At 39.0% G+C, this 21,065-nt stretch overlaps 1 protein-coding gene across 1 annotated transcript; it reads right to left on the bottom strand.

Annotated features, from left to right (window-relative positions):
- Positions 1–284: 284 nt before the first annotated feature.
- EQUCABV1R931 (vomeronasal 1 receptor equCabV1R931) lies at positions 285–1,241 on the bottom strand. The gene has a single exon (NM_001166874.1). The coding sequence runs from the start codon at positions 1,239–1,241 to the stop codon at positions 285–287; it is 957 nt and encodes a 318-aa protein (NP_001160346.1).
- Between the last annotated feature and the right edge of the window lie 19,824 nt (positions 1,242–21,065).

Genomic DNA, 21,065 nt, shown 5'->3' with positions numbered 1-21,065 from the left:
AGTTTATGTCTGGGAAATTTACTGGAATAGATTTAAGTTACACAGTCAAAGACTTCTTCAGAATATCCAGATTATTTCAGGACCTGGCGTTCATTGCTGAATGAATTCTCAAGTCCTCCACCACAAGCATTAGTAGCACATCAATCATATGAGTTTATACATGACAATTATAAAATATTACTCTTATAAGCTATTGCTTATTTTGAAGAAGATACTCAGCATGTTCTGTTAACGTTCTCTAGTCAGCCAGACATAATTGTATTCAGGACTCTGAGGAGGATGAGTTACCAAATGAATACTGCACAAATACATACAAGACTAGGGGATTTTGTATTTTTTATCCAGGCAAAGCACAGCCTGGATACACTGGGTTCACGGCTCATGAGCAGAAAGGGACTGAGACTTGGGAAACACTGAGTGCTTACTAAAGTGGCATTCAAGAGGAACCAGTTAGGATTACTAAAAACAGCCATAACTGCGTGACAAGTGGAGGAAAGGGTGTTAAAAAAGACAAAGGTGCTCACCAGGAGAAGGATGGTTTTGGTAGCTCTGGACTCATGGCAGGATCTGGAAGAGATATTGGTCCTATGAATGTGTTGGACCCTCTGCTTGTGCCTGTAAAGGATGAAAACTGTGGAGCCACTGGCCAAGCACATGAGCCCCAAACAGAAAACATCAGGGAATGATATCAATGCCACATATAAGTCATCTCTGGTTTTGTCGTGACGAACAGCAAAACAGTATCCAAAACTTTTTCTGTTTGTGATGTTTTTGTGGCTCCCATTGCCAGTCAGAAACATAGGATATATGACATTTATCAGCATTTGCAGGATCCAGCACAGGGAAATTGAAGAGACAATGCACTTGCGAGTTTTCACTTTAAGCTCTGCCCACCTGGAGTTGCTGGGGCTGATCATGATGGCCTGGGCTACACTCAAGAGGCAGGTGGTGCCAATGGACACACCCCTGCCCACTCTACGGACATAGGGAAAAAACCCGCAAACGAAATCATTGAAGACATGGTACCATCCCAAACGTGACATCCCATTAGGCATTCCACTAGAGAACAGGACCAATAAGTTGGCTACAATCAGGTTCTTGACAATAAAATCCATGGACCTTAGCCTACACCCAGTGAAATAAAGGAAGAGATAATGGCCAAGAAGAAAAAGATTCCCCAGGATTCCAAATATAGTCTGAAACAAGAAGAGCATTCCTACTGCCAAATCCCTGGCAGCCATCCTGTCAGTTCTCAATGACTGATATTTATCTTCTGAGCTAGAGGATCCTGCAGGGGAATAGAAGGTGTGGACCACATATGTGATGTCAACTCTAATCCAATATTTTCCACTTACCAACATTTCCTACTTTGAAATAATTACTCAAGGATTTTTCTGTTCTTTAGAAGCTTCCAAGAATTGAAAGTATAACCATTAAAGAACATTTGCAATGTATGAATTACTGTCATGAAGGCCACAGATACAGTAATTTCTTTATTCCTCACAAATTCATGAGGGAGGCACTATTACATTCCTTATAAAGATGAGGACAACATAGGCACAGAGAGGTTAAGTGTTTCCTCTAGATTCACACAGTGGTTGGGAGCACTGTGGCGATTTTAACTGGGAAATAAAAATGGTATATTTAACCCATAATATACTAAAATAATAGTTTGTTCTTCAAATAAACTAGATCTAAATTCAGTTTTATTTTTGCACCTTGTCATTTCAATTTAGACTGGTGATAATTTTACTTAAAACTTGGTAATGATGAGTTTCCACTTACTTATAAAGAGTTATAGACAAATATAAACTTTGACTAAAGCTTTAGAGATCTTATTAAAATATAGATGCCCTAATTGAACTATAAAACTTCAGGGTCCTCTCCCAGTACAAGCTGAGTTTAATGAATGCAAGAATCCCTCAACATTAGGATGGCAAAGAAAGATTCATTTGCTTTTAACTCAGGAACAAAAGTACAATGCTCTGAGTCACAGGAAGTATGAGACAGAAATACTGATGCCTGATAAAAAGTGTATGGTAGAAACACATTATTACTAATTTCAGATCATATATGTGCCATTTATTAATATTTAAGTTAAATGAAATTATAAACAGTAATGCAAGATTTGTGGAAAATATTAAAATACGAGATATACAAGCAATAGTTCAATGCTAAGGCAAAAAAACTTCTGTATTGTATAAATGACATACTTTTGGGTGTTATAATATTTAAAAGCATCAGAAACATCAAAAGATAGATTTCAGCCTAAAAATGTTTTCTGAACTTATTGTTGTATTTTTCTTAAATGCTGCTTCCCTCACTCTAAGTGGGAAAAGTCTCTCTATAATCAAGAGAGACACTATCATGCAATCTAGTAAACACTTCATACACCCAGAATTAGAGAAAACACTTCTACTCCAGCAACTGCTATCAGACACACAGTTTCTGCACAGGATCATATGATTCCTGTAGGTTCAATCTACGTTTTATTACAAAAATGGAGGTACCCTAGGTGCACCTCCAGAAACCTGAAAACTATGTCTATGCAAAGCAAGCTGAACAGCAGATTGACTCCAGAGCTACAGTCCTTAAGAACATAAAAATCAAATTTTACATTACTTGGATTAAGAACAAAATAATAATTTTCAGTGATTATTACATGACATCAGGAGCCATCCTGGATTGGTAGAAAATCTAGGAACACGACTCTCTTTATATGTCAGCTCATCCTCAAGATTTATTTCATCTTCATACATGGCTTTGGTGCTGAACCAGGCTTATACACAGAAGATTCCCTTTGCAAAATATGTTCACTTACCCAGACTCCTGATGCAACTCTTTCTCTTACAGATTCTAACTCTCAGATGAATATATTTAAAATGCACCCACTTTTTCCTGCTGCCTGGATGATGGGCTTAGCACGGAGGTCAATGCAGTCAGTACATGTGTGACAGAGGTAGCTAGACCCAGAGATATGAGTTTGCGCTTCTGTGACCTCACCTCCTGTCATAACTCCAATTATCATTTCAGCTGTAGCAGCATTGGCAGCAACAGACTTGGGAGCTGAGAATATTTTTCCAAAACTTTTTTCCCAGGTGCAAATTACCAAGAACAACTGCAAGTTTCTAGCCAGCATCCCTTAAGAGACTGTTGGAGTGTTTGTGGGAGGCATGGACTTACTTTTCCATGAACTCTGGAGGCAGCCAGTGTCTCACATGAGTAGGGCAGGAAATACTTAGGCCTGACATATGATCGACTGGTAGTGGGTATGTGTGTCTCAGTGGATATTCTACTTCCCTCAGAAGTACTACCTAAAAGTGAGTTCGTTCCTAATTGCACGCAGCTGAGCTGCATCATCAATTAAGTTATGAGCAAAGAAATGGAATGAGTCAGAATATCTGATAAGGGTTTAAAAAAATAAACAAGTGACAAGAAGAACATGATGCCAATAATTTACGTTAGATATCATTGCACTCATTTGTACAACTCAATATTTATGAATATGTAAACTGTTAGGAATCTCTACCAATATTGACCCTCACTAGTGACAGGAAGTAGAAACACAGTATTATCCATAAAAGAATGAGAGAAGATTTTAAACCAGTCCTTCAGAAAGAACACACCAGAATCAGATGGTTTAACAGGAAGATTCCACCATGCTAGTAAGTATCAGATAAGCCAATGCTACTTCCTTAAATCAAGACCATCAAATGGTCAACACAGTCCTCTATCCTTTTTTTTCACAAAATTTTCAGTAAGGAACTATGATTGTTTTGTTTAATTTAAGAAACATATTTTTGGTGGGTCAGAAACAATTATAAATTACAAGTTGAATTTAATTCTTTGGATTTTCCTACACACAAATCAACTCTTTGATGCAAGTTCATTGTGCTATCATGCCCACTTGTCAAGTCAGTTGGCAAAGCCAAAATGTTGGACAACCCATCTTACACAAACACACAATCTCATTTACACACAGATGCAAAAACACACATGCATGCACATTTTCTCACACATTCAAACTTACAGTCACACATATTCACATGCTTACACACATACGCAGTCACTCACATGCTCTCACAATTTTAATTGCACACACAAACAATAATGCATGTATTGAACACACAAAAATTTACACTCACATATGTAATTATAAATACATACACAATAAACACGATTACACTCGTAAAAGAACAGTCAGCAAGCATGTGTGTATCTCAATTACATGATCTTATTCAGAAGAATAGCTGTATTTCCAGACTTCTGGATGCCTGAAAAGTGGGGCCCTGCTACCCTCTATAGTGTTTATAACCCTGCAACAATGACAAGGGCCATATTTATTACAACGCACAGCACTTAAAATGTGCTGTGAGCATTGTCACCTTACGTCAAGACACATGCTGGGAAACTTGGGCTGTTTGGGGGAGTGAAAGTGTGTGAGTATGTGATAGAGTGGAGTAAGAATAGGCCACAGGACGAAGGAGACATAAGGATAATATTGGGGTGCAGAGAGCCTGAGGGCTTGGAGTCATAGTGCAGGGGAAGAGAATGAACAGAAAGAGAAAAAGCAATGGTTTTTAATATTGTTGAAGTATTACAGTGCAATGATGGGGATAAAAGTGCAAGTGGGCAAAGTATGCAAGGAAGTGAAGGTAGGGGGATATTCATATCTGAGGGAGTAAAGAGCGGATAGGATCACAGGAACAAAAGTTCTGTGAGGAAATGCCAGAGGTGGATGCATTTAAACTACATATTTTGGAGAGAAGGTGAATTTAGATGGGGTAGGCAGATCTTGGTAGATGATAACAGTCCAATTTGGGCAGAATGTGGGAAAAGGAGATGGCACTAGGGGAAACTGTGGGCATGGGCATGAAGGCCAAATGGGCAGAGGACAATGAGGCAGTTGGAAAGGACAGTGGGAATATGTGAACTAAAGAGCCTAGGAGAAAGTGTCCGGAATTATAGGGTTAGATGTAATGAGTGCAGGGTGTGGACTGGGTTCCTGGGGGAACTGATGATGCCTATGACTTCAGGGCTGGGATGAATGAAAGTGCCGGGGCATAGAGGTCACAGAGCATAGGATAAGATATTGGAATTGGGTGTAAATAGAAGGGCAAGAGGAAGGATGTCATGTATGACAGACTTTGCAGAGATGACAAAGTCTGAGGAGAGTTAGACTGAGGTCCCTAGAACACTGGTCATAGAGGGTTGGAGGGGACAAAGGTCACAAGGTGAAGGTGGAGAGTGCAATAGTGAGTCAAAAGTGTTCAAAGGGAGTCAGAGAGCATGTGGAGTTTTATTGGATGTCTAAAGGTCACAGGGGGACAGATGAAGACGTACACGGGGGCACAGAGGTAGAGTGAGATGTTGGATGAGTCTAGGGGTGATGGAGGTGGCAGAGGGGAGAACGGAGGCCTTAACTGATTCCCTCAATTATCCATTCCCTCACTTACAGTCAAAACAGAGCAGTCATGTATCGTTTCTTTTGTTATTGAAACATATTTGACATATAACTTTATGTAAATTCGAGGTGTACATCATGTAGATTTGACACATTTACATATTGTAATATGAGTACCGTTGTAGCAATAGCACTTCTATCATATCACCTAGTTATCATTTCTTTATGTGTGTGGAATAACTGAGATGTAGACTCCAGAATTTGGATAACTACAATAAAACACTGCAGTCCAGAGTTACATCAGTGACACGGTGGAGTGAGCTCACCTGGGACTCTCTCCCTTCCAAACTACAACCAAAGGAACAACTGAATTCCAACCAAAAAGTCCTAATAACACAGAGATCATCAGAGACCCACAGCAGCCAAATGACGGAGAGTGGAGAGGCAGGAGCCGACCTCAGAGGAGCTGGAACGGGGTAAGAGAGAGCTTCACTCCCTCCCCTAGAGACTGGGATCACTGTGCGGGTAAGGGAAAGAGCAAGGGAGGGGCTTCACATCCGTGGGATCATCCAGGACTACCACTGCCCATGCAGCAGAAACCCTCTAACGGGGGAAAGCTTTCACGTGGGGGACCCCATCAAGCCAGGGCCCCGGGAAACCAGAGAGGGAGAGCTGATCAGAATCCAGGTCTGCATCCGAGAGAAAGTGCCCCTCCTCCCCCAACCCAAACTGTGCCCCGCCATCCTGGCTGAAGGTGGAGGGCTCAAAATGCATGGCTCTCAACCCACATCTAGTGGCGACAGGCTGTAACTGCAACCGAATAATAGCATCATGTGCAAAAACCGCTCCTCTACCATCCAGCAATTTATAAAAGCTCCAGACCAAAAGGAAAACAATAAAAACACAGAAGTATGTCCTGAGGACTTGGAAATAGGTAAAGTGAGTGACAATGAATTCAGAGTAGCTATCATCACAAAACTCAATGAGGTAAAGGGAAATATAGAGAAACAAGTCAATGAGTTCTGGAGATACTTCACAAAAGAGATTGAAACTATAAAAAAGAATCAATCAGAAATACTAGAGATGAAAAATACAATGGATAAGATAAAACAGAATATGGATTCCCTGAATGCCTGTGTAGATACCATAGAGGAGCAAATTAGCATAATCGAAGATAGACAGGTTGAATGGCTCCAGACAGAGGAAGAAAGAGAACTAAGAATTGAAAAAACTGAAGAAAATCTCAAAGAAATAGCAGATTCAATGAGAAAATACAACTTAAGAATCATCGGAATTCCTGAGGGCATGGAAAAGGAAAATGGAGCAGAAAGTGTGCTTAACGACATAATAGCAGAGAACTTCCAAAATCTAGGAATTGAGAGAGAAATGTGTGTGGAGGAAGCTTTCAGATCTCCTAGATTTGTCAACGTAAAAAGACCTACTGCAAGGCATATAGTAGTAAAAATGGCAAAAATGAATTACAAAGAAAGAATACTCAGGGCAGCAAGGTAGAAGAAAATAACCTACAAAGGAACTCCTATCAGACTTTCAGCGGATTTCTCTACAGAAACCTTACAAGCTAGGAGAGACTGGAATGACATATTCAAAACCTTAAAGGATAAAAATCTTCAGCCAAGAATACTCTATCCAGTAAAAATATCCTTCAGATATGAGGGAGAAATTAAATCTTTCCCAGACAAACAAAAGCTAAGGGAATTTGTAGCCACAAGACTTCCACTACAAGAAGGCCCTCATACCTGGAAAAAAAAGGGGGAGAAAGGGGTCACAAAACACAGAATAGGGAGACAAATAGAATCAGAATAGGATAGCAAATATTCAGCTATAGAATTAGGATAAAGGGAAGGAAATCACCAAAGCAAAGACAATCCTATCACTCTAACCAAAAACTCACAACATAAGTTGGAATAAGAGATGAAAATAATAATTTAGGAGGGGAGGAGGAAAGGGACTGAATCAGTTTAGGCTAAGGAAGTAAGACACCACCAGTAAATGGACTGTCTTATACACGAGATTCTGAATACAAACTTCAGGGTAGCCACCAAACTAAAAAACAGAACAGAGACACAAAACATAAATAAGGAAAAATCTAAGAAACCCCAGCATAAGAAATTGCAGAAGTCAATGGGTAGGCTAAAACACACAGGACGAGAAACAAAGGAAACACAGGAAAACCGGAAAACGAGCAAAAGAATGACAGCATTAAGCCCTCACACATCAATAATCACCCTCCATGTAAATGGATTGAATTCTCCAATAAAGAGACACAGAGTGGCAAAATGGATTAAAGAACAAGATCCAACAATTTGTTGCCTCCAGGAAATACACCTCAGCTCCAAGGACAAACACAGGCTCAGAGTGAAGGGGTGGAAGACAATACTCCAGGCTAATAGCAAACAAAAGAAAGCAGATGTTGCAATACTTATATCAGACAAAAGAGATTTCAAGATAAGGCAGGTAAAGAGAGACATAGAGGGTCAATATATAATGATCAAAGGGACACTTCATCAAGAAGAAATAATGCTTATAAGTATCTATGTACCCAACACAGGAGCACCAAAGTTCATAAAGCAACTATTAACAAACCTAAAAGAAGATATCAAAAATAACACAATAATAGTAGGGGACCTCAACACCCCACTCACATCAATGGACAGATCATCCAGACAGAAAATCAACAAGGAAACAGTGGAGCTAAACGAAAAGCTAAAACAGTTGGACTTAATACACATATATAGAACACTTCATCCAAAAACAGCAGAATACACATTCTTCTCAAGCATGCATAGAACATTCTCAAAGGATAGACCATATGTTGGGGAACAAGGCAAGGCACTACATGTTTAGAAAACTTGAAATAATAATAAGCATCTTCTCCAATCATAATGCTATGAAGCTAGCAATTAATTACAAGAAAAAAGCTGATAAGGCATAAAGATGTGGAGACTAAACAATATGCTATTGAACAAGCAATGGATCATTGAAGAAATTAAAGAAGAAATCAAAAAATACCTGGAGACAAATAAAAATGATAACATGACATACCAACTCATATGGGATACAGCAAAAGCTGTATTAAGAGGAAAATTCATCGCAATACAGGCACATCCTAACAAAGAAGAAAAACCCCAAATAAGCAATTTTAAACTACATCTAACTGAATTAGAGAAAGAAGAACAAACAAAGCCCAAAGTCAGCAGAAGGAGAGAAATAATAAAAATCAGAGCAGAAATAAATGCTATTGAAACAAAAAAAGGCAGTAGAAAGGATCAATGAAACAAAGAGCTGGTTCTTTGAGAGGATAAATAAAATTGACAAACCCCTAGCCAGACTTACAAAGAAAAAAAGAGAGAAAGCTCAAATAAACAAAATCAGAAATGAAAGAGGAGAAATAACAACAGACTCTGCAGAAATACGACGGATTATGAGAGAACACTACAAAAAACTATATGCCAACAAAATGGATAACCTAGAGGAAATGGATAAATTCTTGGACTCCTACAATCTCCCAAAGCTCACTCAAGAAGCAGCAGACAATTTGAACAGACCAATCACAAGGAAAGAGATTGAAACAGCCATCAAAAGCATCCCAAAGAATAAAACCCCAGGACCAGATGGCTTTCCTGGGGAATTCTACCAAACTTTCAGAGAGGATTTAATACCTATCCTTTTCAAGCCATTCCAAAAAATTAGGGAGGATGGAACACTTCCTAACACATTCTACAAGGCCAACATCATGCTGATACCAAAGCTTGACAAGGACAGCACAAAAAAGGAGAACTACAGGCCAATATCGCTGATGAACATAGATGCAAAAATTCTCAACAAAATTTTGGCAACCAGAACTCAGCAATTCATCAAAAGGATCATACATCTTGATCAAGTGGGATTCATACCAGGGACACAGGGATGGTTCAACATCCGTAAATCAATCAACGTGATACACCACATCAACACACTGAGGAATAAAAACCACATGATCATCTCAATAGATGCAGAGAAGGCATTTGACAAGATCCAACAGCCATTTATGATAAAAACTCTGAACAAAATGGGCATAGAAGGGAACTACCTCAACATAATAAAGGCCATATATGACAAACCCACAGCTGACATCATACTCAATGGGCAAAAACTGAGCGCCATCCCCCTGAAAACAGGAACAAGACAAGGATGCCCTCTATCACCACTCTTATTTAACATAGTACTGTATTTAACATAGTACTCTTATTTCACATAGTTTTGGCCAGAGCAATTAGGCAAGAAAAACGAATAAAAGGAACCCAAATAGGGAGGGAAGAAGTGAAACTCTCGCTTTTTGCAGACGACATGATCTTATATATAGAAAACCCCAAAGAATCCATTGAAGTAATCAACAACTACAGCAAAGTTGCGGGGTATAAAATCAATTTACATAAATCAATAGCATTTCTGTGCTCTAATAACGAACTAATAGAAAAAGAACTCAAGAACACAATACCATTCACAATCACAACAAAAAGAATAAAATACCTCGGGGTGAACTTAACTAAGGAAGTGAAAGACCTATACAATGAAAATTACAAGGTTTTTCTGAAAGAAATGGATGACGACATAAAGAGATGGAAAGACATTCCATGCACATGGATTGGAAGAGTAAACATAGTTAAAATGTCTATTCTACCTAAAGCAATCTATAGATTCAACACAATCCCAATCAGAATCCCAATGACATTCTTTACAGAAATAGAACAAAGAATCCTAAAATTCATATAGGGCAACAAAAGACCCCGAATTGCTAAAGCAATCCTGAGAAAAAAGAACAAAGCTGGAGGCATCACAATCCCTGATTTCAAAACATACTACAAAGCTACAGTAATCAAAACAGCATGGTACTGGTACAAAAACAGGTGCACAGATCAATGGAACAGAATTGAAAGCCCAGAAATAAAACCACACATCTATGGACAGCAAATCTTCAACAAAGGAGCTGAGGGCATACAATGGAGAAAAGAAAGTCTTTTCAACAAATAGTCTGGGAAAACTGGAAAGCCACATGTAAAAGAATGAAAATTGACCATTCTTTTTCACCATTCACCAAAATAAACTCAAAATGGATCAAAGATCTAAAGCTGAGACCTGAAACCATAAGGCTTCTAGAAGAAAATGTAGGCAGTACACTCTTTGACATGAGTATTAAAAGGATCATTTCAGACACCATGTCTTCTCAGACAGGGAAACAATAGAAAGAATAAATAAATGGGACTTCACCAGACTAAAGAGCTTCTTCAAGGCAAAGGAAAACAGGATTGAAACAATAAAAACAACCCACTAACTGGGAAAAAATATTTGCAAGTCATACATCCGACAAAGGGTTAATATCCATAATATATAAAGAACACACACAACTCAACAACAGAAAATCAAACCACCCGATCAAAAAATGGGCGGGAGACATGAACAGACATTTCTCCAAAGAAGATATAGGGATGGTCAATAGGCACATGAAAAGATGTTCATCGTTGCTGATCATCATGGAAATGCAAATCAAAACTACACTAAGATATCACCTTACACCCATTAGAATGACAAAAATAACTAAAACAAATAGTAACAAATCTTGGAGAGGTTGTGGAGAAAAAGCAACCCTCATACACTGCTGGTGGGAATGCAAACTGGTGCAGCCACTACGGAAAACAGTATGGAGATTCCTCAAAAAATTAAAAATAGAATTACCATACAATCCAACTATCCCACTACTGGGTATCTATCCAAAGAGGTTGAAGTCAGCAATTCCAAAAGTCCCACGCACCCCACTGTTCATTGCAGCATTATTTACAATCGCCAAGATGCGGAAGCAACCTAAGTGCCCATCAACAGATGACTGCGTAAAGAAGATATGGTGTATATATATATACAATGGAATACTACTCAGCTGTAAAAAAGAACAAAATCATCCCATTTGCAACAACATGGATGGACTTTGAGGGAATTATGTTAAGTGAAATAAGCCAGATAGAGAAGGACAATCTCTGTATGACTCCATTCATATGAGGCACTTAAAAATGTAGACAAAGAGAACAGATTAGTGGCTACCAGGGGAAAGGCGGGGTTGGGGGTGGGCACAAAGGGTGAAGGGGTGTACCTAAAACATGACTGACTAACAATAATGTACAACTGAAATTTCACAAGATTGTAACCTATCATTAACTCAATAAAAATTAAATTAAAAAAAAAAACTTGGGAGGGAAATGAGTGGACACTCCTAAGTCACCAAATTGATTTTGCTAATTGCCATGAACTACTTCTGATTTCAGAAGAACAGATTCCAAGAAAGTTGCTTCAGACCACCATAAGTCACCTCAGCACAAAGGATGATAATTCAATCTACCACTCATACAATGCTCCAGGCATAATTCTAAATGCTTTACAAACACCAAGTTATTTAATCCTCACAAGAACCCATGAGATAAGGGACTTAATTATCTCAATACACAGTTGAGTAAACTGAGGCACAGAGAGGACATGGAACTTGCCCAGGGCCATATTTATTAAGTAGTAAAACTAGGATTGAATCTAGGCAGTATGTTACCCAAATCTGTGTTTTTTGGGGTTTTTTTGAGGAAGATTAGCCCTGAGATAACATCTGCCACCAATCCTCTTTTTGCTGAGGAAGACTTGCCCTGACGTAACATCCGTGCCCATCTTCCTCTACTTTATATGTGGGATGGCTGGCACAGCATGGCCTAACAAGTAGGTCCACACCTGGGATCCAAACCAGTGAACGCTGGGCTGCTGACGCAGAATGTGTGAACTTAACTGCTCTGCCACCGGGTCAGCCTCCCAAGTCTGTGCTTTTATCCACTATTCTATATTCCACTCAGTATAGCTTCCAGTGGGTGCTACATAAAATATTTAAGATAAGAGACAGTTTCCAGAAGCAGCCTTAGGCTAACCTAGGCCTCGGTTCCTTCAGTACTCTCCCTCTCCATCCTGCTACACGTAACTTCTAATGACTTCCCTGTAGAAACGAAGATTCATAGGAAAATAAAACAGCCATATCTGAACCCATCACAAAATATAATTTGTTACTCAGTATTTCCACATTCCTGTCCTATATAGTCATGATAAAAGTCCTATTAATATGTTTCTAGGTATTTCAAAAAATGCTAAGGTAATGGGAACAGTGGCACTGTACCTATGATGTATTATATCAAATTCTATTATAGTTGGTTCCTGTTTTTCAAAGCACGTGAGCTAAGCATATTTAAGTATGTATTTAATTCCACTGAAAAGAGATCTGAAGGATGACATCTCTAGATATTTTACTTATAAGGAACTCTTTTTCAAACCCCTTGAGGGCGTATGCTTACATGTCAGTTACAGATTGTTCAGCTGTATATAAAAGACAAATCCAAATAACTGGCTTGAACACATAAGGGTTTTTATTTCTCTCCAGTAACAAGAAGCCTGGAGGTCAATTGTCTAAGACTGGTGCAAGGACTCTGAGGTCATTAACAGCCCAGACTCTTTCCTTTCTGCTTTGTCATCTTCTTGTAACTTTCAAACTCATAGTAGCAAGATGGCTTCTGCTTATCCAGGTATTGTGACCACATTCTTGTCAGGAAGAAGAAAGAAGACAAAGTGCAAAAGGTTCGTGCAACTCAGATGTACCCTATATCAGCGTAAAAAAAAAAAAAAAAGGTTTTCCCTGAAGCCATACGTATTGGACTTCTGATTTTAAACCTCCTTGGCCAGAACTGGGTCACATGACCACTTCCAGCTAAAAAGGTGCCTGGGAAATGCATATTTAAATTTTTTACCAGTCACACTGCTACCTTAAATAGAACTGGAGTTTCTTATACTTAGGCAGAAGGAGAGAATAGATATTGGGTAAGCGACTAGCAGTGTCTGCCATGGCTTAAGAAGGAACGCACACTTTAATTTTTTGTATTCCATCTCACGTTTTCTTTTGCCTTGTGTATTTCAAATGAACAGATCTGAAGAAGCTTAGTAACAGCTGGTGGCCTATTTAAGCAAACCAAACCAGCTAACATTAGAAAATAAAACATATGTTTTGACTTATTATTATAGAATGTCACGTTATTCTTTAAACATTGCTTGTATTCTGGTATATTGTGAAAAATTGTCTATGCCTCAGGTGGTATGTGCATATTTCATACTCTGTTATTTTCATAGATTTATTTTGCAAATACATAAAATTCGTGTTCTGTAACACATCCAGGAAAGCAAACCACATATAATTGAGGGACTATTAGCACATTTATGACATTTTTAAAGCATCACAATCCTCCGTGAACATGTCTACCCTTTGTAGTCGAATATTTTATGTCATCTTTTCAAAAGTAACATACCATATCTGTAATAGGATTTTCCCTCTAATTTTTTAATGGGAATACATTTCTCCAGGTTTATGAGATTATAAAAATACTTCATAAGGTTTCTCCTCATTGTGAAGCCTCTACAATTCAGTGAAGTTGGCCTTCTTGGTGAAGGCATTCCCACATTCAGTAAATTCATAGAGGTTCATTCCAAAATGCATTCCTTAGTCATCAATCACTAATAAGGACATTTACAGAGTCCTTGAATTCAGAGGCTTTTTTCCCAAAGTGAATTTTCTGATGAGTAATGAGGTATGCCTTTAGAGAAAATGCTTTCCCACATTCCTGGTACCCCAATGGTTTCTCTTCTTTTGTGAAATCTCTGATGTATAAAGAGATAAGCCTTCTGTGAGAATGCTTTTCCACATTCATTGCATTTGTAGAGTTTCCACCCAAGATGAGTTTTCCGATGTGTAATGAGGTTAAACTTATGGCAGAAGACTTTTTCACATTCACAGCATTCATAGGGTTTCTCCCCTGAGTGAATATTCTGATGCTTATTGAGGACTGACTTCTCACTGAACAATTTCCCACACTTGTTGCATCCATAGGGTTTCTCTCCTGTATGAGTTCTCTGATGTAGAATGAGCTGTGACTTTCTGACAAAGGCTTTCCCACATTCACTGCATACATAGGATTTTTCCCCTGTGTGAATTCTCTGATGGTTGAAAAGCATTGATTTCTGACTGAAGGCTTTTCCACAGCTACTGCATCCAAAGGGTTTATCACCCATGTGCATTCTTTAATGTATTATAAGATGTGATTTCTTACTGAAGTCTTTTTCACATTCACTAGTCATAGGGTTTTTCTCCTGTATGAGTTTTCTGATGGAAAATGAGGTATGATGTATTGCTGAAGGCTTTCTCACATTCATGGCAATCATAAAGTTTTTCTCCTTTGTCAATTAACTGATGTTTAATGACATCTGATGAGTGAGAGGCTTCCATGCATTCACTGCATCCATAGGGTTTTTCTCCAGTATGCATTCTCTGATGTTTAATGAGGTCTGATTTCTACTGAAGACTCTGTGACATTTGTTACATTCATAGCGTCTCTCACCTGTGTGAATTCTTTGATATCTAATGAGATATGTCTTCTGGGCAAAGGTTTTCCCACATTCTCTCTGAAAGATGAGTTCATTCACCTTTGGTTTGGTTTCTGAGCAAAGGATTTTCCAGTCTCTGCATTCATAGGACTTCTCACCTGTGTGAAATGTCTGATGTTTAGTGAGGTAAGCTTCCTGGGAGAAGGCTTTCCCACACTCGCTGCATTTGAAGAGTTTTACCTGAAAGTGACTTCACTGATGTCTAATGAGATATGACTTCTGAGTGAAGGCTTTCCCATACTGGTTGCATCCATAGGGCTTTTTACCTGTGTGACATTTCTTGTGTATAATGAAATAAGCCTTCTGGGAGAACACTTCCCACATTTCCTACATAGAAAAGGTTTTTCTCCTGTGTGAATTCTTTGATATTTAGTAAGGTCTGACTTCTCACTGAAGTCTTTCCTAAATTCACTGCATTCATAAGGTTTCTTTCCTGAGTGAGTTCTGTGAAGTATAACGAGCTTTGACTGTTTGATGAAGGATTTTCCACATTCATTACATTCATAGTATTTAATTCTAGGTTGACTTTTCTCATGCCCGGCACGAAGAATTGACTTGCTATATTCATTAAACTCCTCAGGCTTCTTTCTTGCAGAGTACCTATTTTGAAAAAGTAAACCTAAATCTGAACTGGGTTTCAAATTTTTCCCATGTGAGTCAAATTTGTGTGGTCTTTGTCTCAAGGAAGCAAGCTTTATGTTTAGACAAAATATTTTTTCCAAAATCATCATCTTCATAGTACTTTTCCATACTGTCCAGCTTATCTTGGTACCTTGGTGCTACTCTACATGATCAGAAAATTGGCAGACATCATCCAGAAAAATAGAACAAGGAAACCACCCATATGATTGTGCAGGAAAGGGTTAACTCAGCAAGCCTTGGTTGCTCAAACCCTGTAATTCCTAAAGAAAGGTCTATCTTCAAGACTGGCCTTTGGCTGGCTCTTGGGAGATAACCTCTGAGCCTTGGGAATATTCTGCTTGACAAGAGTGTTTTTTTATACTTGATGCATTGGGCCACACTTTACCAATGTGACCAGATAAATTTATCCTCACAGTGTGATTTATGGTGTGTACCTGTTTTTGCTCAAGGGGGCTGGGGTTTGAGCAGCTGAAGTCAGTCACATGGATGCTGCATGGCTACATGAATGACCCCAATGTAACTCTGTACCAAGGCTCAGGTGAGCTTCTTTGGTTGGTAACACTTCACATGTATCATCACGTATTGTTTCAGGGAGAATTAAGCAATCTCCATGTGACTCTACTGGGAAGGGACACCTGGAAACTTATGCCTGGTTTCTTATGGACTTCACCTAATGTGCCTTTTCCTTTTGCTTATTCTATTCTGTATCCTATTTCACTGGAATAAATTATAACCATGAGTCTAACAGTTTCTGAGTCCTGGGAGTCCTTCTATGAATCATAAAGCCTGAAGGTGGCCTTGCAGACCCCTGACCCAATCATGTTAGAGAATAAAACATTTTTAGAAACGTCATCTTGTAGCAACGAGCTCCATTAACAAGTCTAGCATCCCAGGCTAAAGAAATCCAACAGTGAACGTATTCTAGATCTTGAGGGCTTAAAATACACACACACTCATGGCTACATTAAGGGTATACAGGACCCTTGACATACCTTTCTATAGGGCCCTTGTTTATATAAACAATTTAAGACACAAACTCAGTGTGTCGACACCATTCTGCATGTGAAATTGGTCAGCACCAATTTCATGTGACTGAGAAATAGGTACTGAACAAGTCAGTGGGAAGGATCTGTTTGTCAGGCTACCCTAACAGAACCAGGCCTAGCTATGGGGCCCTGCTGGAGCCCCTTTGGACATACGGTTGAGCTCATGCACAAAGGGGAACAGACAAATAAAGAGTCAGCAAGTGTCCCAAAGGGGAGAAATGGAAACTTGGACACCATTACCTGAACACAACTGCCGGGCTTGGCTGTCCCAGCTCTCAGATAGGGACATAAAAAAATTTTGAGGTTGGTGTTTCCAATGACTAAGAACTACATGGGACCTGGTCTGGGCTCAGAGCACCCTCTCCCCACAGTATTGATGGTTTCAAGAAAGGCACTCCAAGATACAAGAGAGGGGAGGAGGAGTTAAAAGTTTGAGGCCCAGGTCCTAGAGTAGAGCTCTGCTTACTCAAGTCTGAGGCTGGTACTAAACACACACAACACACATACACACCAAAATAAATGAATGAACAGAAACCATGTGATTAGAGGGTTGGAACTTTCAGCTGTACCCCCTACCTCCAGGGAGGAAAGAGGGGCTGAAGATTAAGTTTAATCATCAATGTCCAATGATTTAATCAATATACCTATGTAATGAAGCCTCCATAAAAATCCCTGAAGAACAGGGTTCAGAGAGCTTCAGAGTTGGAGAACACATCCACATGCTGGGAGGGTGGTGTAACCCAACTCCATGACAGAAGCTCCTGTGCTTGGGACCCTTCCAGAACGTGCTTCATGTACTTCACCTGGCTGTTTGTTCATTTGTATCCTTTATAATAAACTGGTGATGGTAAGTAAAATGTTTTCCAGAGTTTTGTAAGCATTCTAGCAAATTGTCAAACCTAAAAGGAGGTGAGGAAATGTTGGAAGCCCTGATGGTACAGCCAAATTGGACAGAAGTGTCCCTGGGCACCTAGAACTTATGACGGGTGTCTGAAGTGAGGGCAGTGTTGTGGGACTGAACCCTTAGACCTGTGGAGTCTGATGCTAACTCCAGGTAGTTAGTGTCAGAAGTGAACTGAATTTTAGGACATCTGGTTGGTACCTGGAGAGTTGGACAACTGGTTATTGGTATGGGGAAAGAAACACTTATTTAGTGTCAGAAGTGTTGTGAATAAAACTAGTTCACTGAAGTGACGGTAGGATAATAACAACAAAATAGACTTTGATATTTACAAAAATTATTTGCAAAATGGAGAGAGAAGGTGAAAGGGATACAAAGTACATTACAGTGAGACAAAAAGAAGGTAGGAACAACCTCAACAAGCATTGGGGGAATGAATCCACTCCTTCAACAAAATGTATTGAACATATTTTATGTGCCATGTCAAGCACTTAGCTGGCATTGGAGAGAACCTGAGGAATAAGATGAACATTTTTCTTGCCCTGTGGAGTTTATATTCTTGTGAAGGACAAAGAGAGTAGACAAATATTAAAAACAAAAACAAATGCCAAGATAATTACAGATGATGATGAATGATATTAAAGAAATAACAAGGAGAAGGGATAGAGAGAAGCTGAGGGAAATCAACTGTAGATAAACTGGTCATCTTTAAAAGAGAAACATTTGAGCTAAGATCCATTAAAGAAAGGGAGGGGCCAAGAATGTAAAACCTTTGTGAAGGAAATTCCCGGCAAAAGAACAGTGAATGAAAAGGCCCTGAGTCAGGAATGGATTTCGCATACTGAGAAATAGAAAGAATACTTGTAGGAATGGAGGGGTAGAAAAGAGGCTGGAGGTTGCCTTAAGCAACTGGGCAGAGTATGGCACTGTTTCCAAACCTGGGGTCAGAGGAATCAAGAGCTTAACTTTGCACCTTTCAAGACTGAGATGTCTGTTAGATATTCAAGTGAAGATCTAAAGAGGACAGTCTTTCAAATAAGACTAGAGATGAGCACAAAGTTCTAAGTTGGAAATGAACACTTGGGGGTCAGTAGCCTATAACATTATTTAAAGCCAGTTCAATCTGATGATTTTTCTTGATATGAGAAGATAGAGAAAAAAACAGAAGACCTAGAACCAAGCATTTAGATACACCGATATTTTATAGGTTTGGGAGGAGATGCCTAGAGAATGGGGATCCTGCTGAATGGGGGAATAAGCAGGTGTCATGGACTGAATGTTTGTGTCCCTCCAAAACTCATGTTGAAGCCCTAACCCCCAGAGTGGCTGTATTCGGAGATGGGGCCTCTAAAGAAGTAATTAAGATTAAATAAGGTCATAAGGATAGAGCCCTGATCTGACAGGATTAGTGTCCTTATGAGAGACCTCAGAGAGTTCATTTTCTGTCTCTCTCCCTGGAAGTGTACAAAGAGGAGGTCATGTGATCACACACCAAGATGGCAGTTATCTACAAGCCAAGAGAAGAAGGCTCAGAATGAAACAGACCTACTGGCACCTTGATCTTGAACGTCCCACCCTCCAGAACTGTGAGAAATAAATTTCTGTTGTTTAAGCCATGCAGCATGAGGTATTTTGTTATGGCAGCCAGAATGGACTAAGACAGTAGGTGAGTAAATTAAGAGGAAATATGTAGGCATACACTTACCTGCAACCCAGAAATTCCACTTCTATATATTTACCCAAGAAAAAGGAAAACATATGTCCACAAAAGACTTGTAAGTGAATTTTCATAGCAGCTTTACTCACCATACAACTGACAATGATCCAAGAGTCCATTAATAAGAGAAGGGATAAGCAAACTGTTGTATGTTCACACAATGGAATACTCAGCCATATAATGGAATAAACTGCTGGTACATGTGGCAAATGGGTGTATTTCAAAAACATTATGCTGAGTAAAGAAGTTGTGGCAGACTAAACAACGGCCCCCAAAGATATCCTTGTCCTAATCTTCAGAACCTGTGAACATGTTACCTTACATGACAAAAGGGACTTTGCAAATGTGATTAAGGATCCCAAGATGGGGAGATGATCCTGGTGGATCTGGTGGATTATCTGGTGGGCCCAATGTAATTGTTAGGGTCTTTATAAGAGGAAGGCAAGAGAATGAAAAATCAGAGAAGGAGATGTGACAATGGAAGTGGAAGTCAGAGTCAGAAAGAGATCTGAAGAGGCTTTGAAGAGGGAGAGTTTTTTGTTTGTTTACAGAAAATTAAAAATAACCAGATGGCAACTAGCACCCAGATCTTGGTTTCTCATACAATTCACCAATAAAATGAACCTGGGCTCCTTGAAGAAACAGCTGATTCTAGGACTCAGGAAATATCTAAGATGAGAAGAGGGAATCTTGTAGTGCCAGAAAATAAGGAAGTGTTCAAGAAAAACAATAAAAACCATAATGATGGGAGTATGTTTAAGGGACATGGGAATCAACTGAAAATTATCCCAATGGCCAAAGTCGGAAGAATCTAAGGAACAAAATTAACTACTATTGGATTATAATCCAAAATATAAATATCCATGAGTCCATACTGATATAAATAAATGATTGAATAAACAAATAAATGAGGAAGAACAGATAAATCTCCCATGCAGAATTCAAAATAATTTTCATAGATACTCTGCCTTCAATAAGGTGGGGCATAATACACCTCATCTGGGAGATCAAGGATGTTGATGGTGTGTAACCTTGGCATGATATGACACTTTATTTCTGTGGTCTTCCTCCCTGAAAAAATATAACCCCAGTCTAACCAGGAAAAAGAGAAAATCAGACAAACCCCAATAGAGGGACATTTTACAAAATACATGATAAGTACTTCTCAAAGTCAAGGTCATTAAAAGCAAGGAATGTCTGAGAAACTGTCATAGCCAAGAGAAGGCTAAAGAGACATGACAACAAAATGTAATATGGTCTCCTGGATGGAATCCTAGAAAAGAAAAGAGATATTAAGTAAAAATGGTAAAAATTATAGTATGGACTTAAATGATAATGTATCAACATTGGTACATTCATTATAACAAATGTACCACAGCAACGTTATATGTTAACAACAGGGGAACAGGATGTGGAATAAATGGGAATTCTTTACAGCGTCTTTTCAATTTTTCTGTAAATCTAAAACTGTTCTGAAAAATATAGTTTAGGGGAAAAAAAATAACCATAGCCAGGCTACAGGATAAATAGTGTAAGAGCAGGTAGCATAAAAGAAGAAGAAAATAAGGAGTTATTTGGGAGAGAAGATAATTTCCATTTCTGATATTTATACTGAAAGAAGAACATCACAGGAGAAGTGCTCTGGAGGCAAGCAAATATAGAGCCTGAGGTCAAATGTAACAACACTTGCCAATTTGGGAAACACCAGCATAGAACCAATAGCTTAAGCTTTCAGAGGGATGAAATTACTGAGGGAGTTATGATAAAAATCAAGAACAGAAACTCTGGGAGATTCTTGGAGCACAAAGACCCAGAAACCTGGGAAGTAAAAAGTGAATTAGCACAGACGGA

The sequence above is a fragment of the Equus caballus genome, chromosome 10 (assembly GCF_041296265.1).
Source record: "Equus caballus isolate H_3958 breed thoroughbred chromosome 10, TB-T2T, whole genome shotgun sequence".
Taxonomy (NCBI): domain Eukaryota; kingdom Metazoa; phylum Chordata; class Mammalia; order Perissodactyla; family Equidae; genus Equus; species Equus caballus.
The sequence above is the reverse complement of the archived record's forward strand: the minus strand, read 5'-3'. Positions and strand labels throughout refer to the sequence as shown.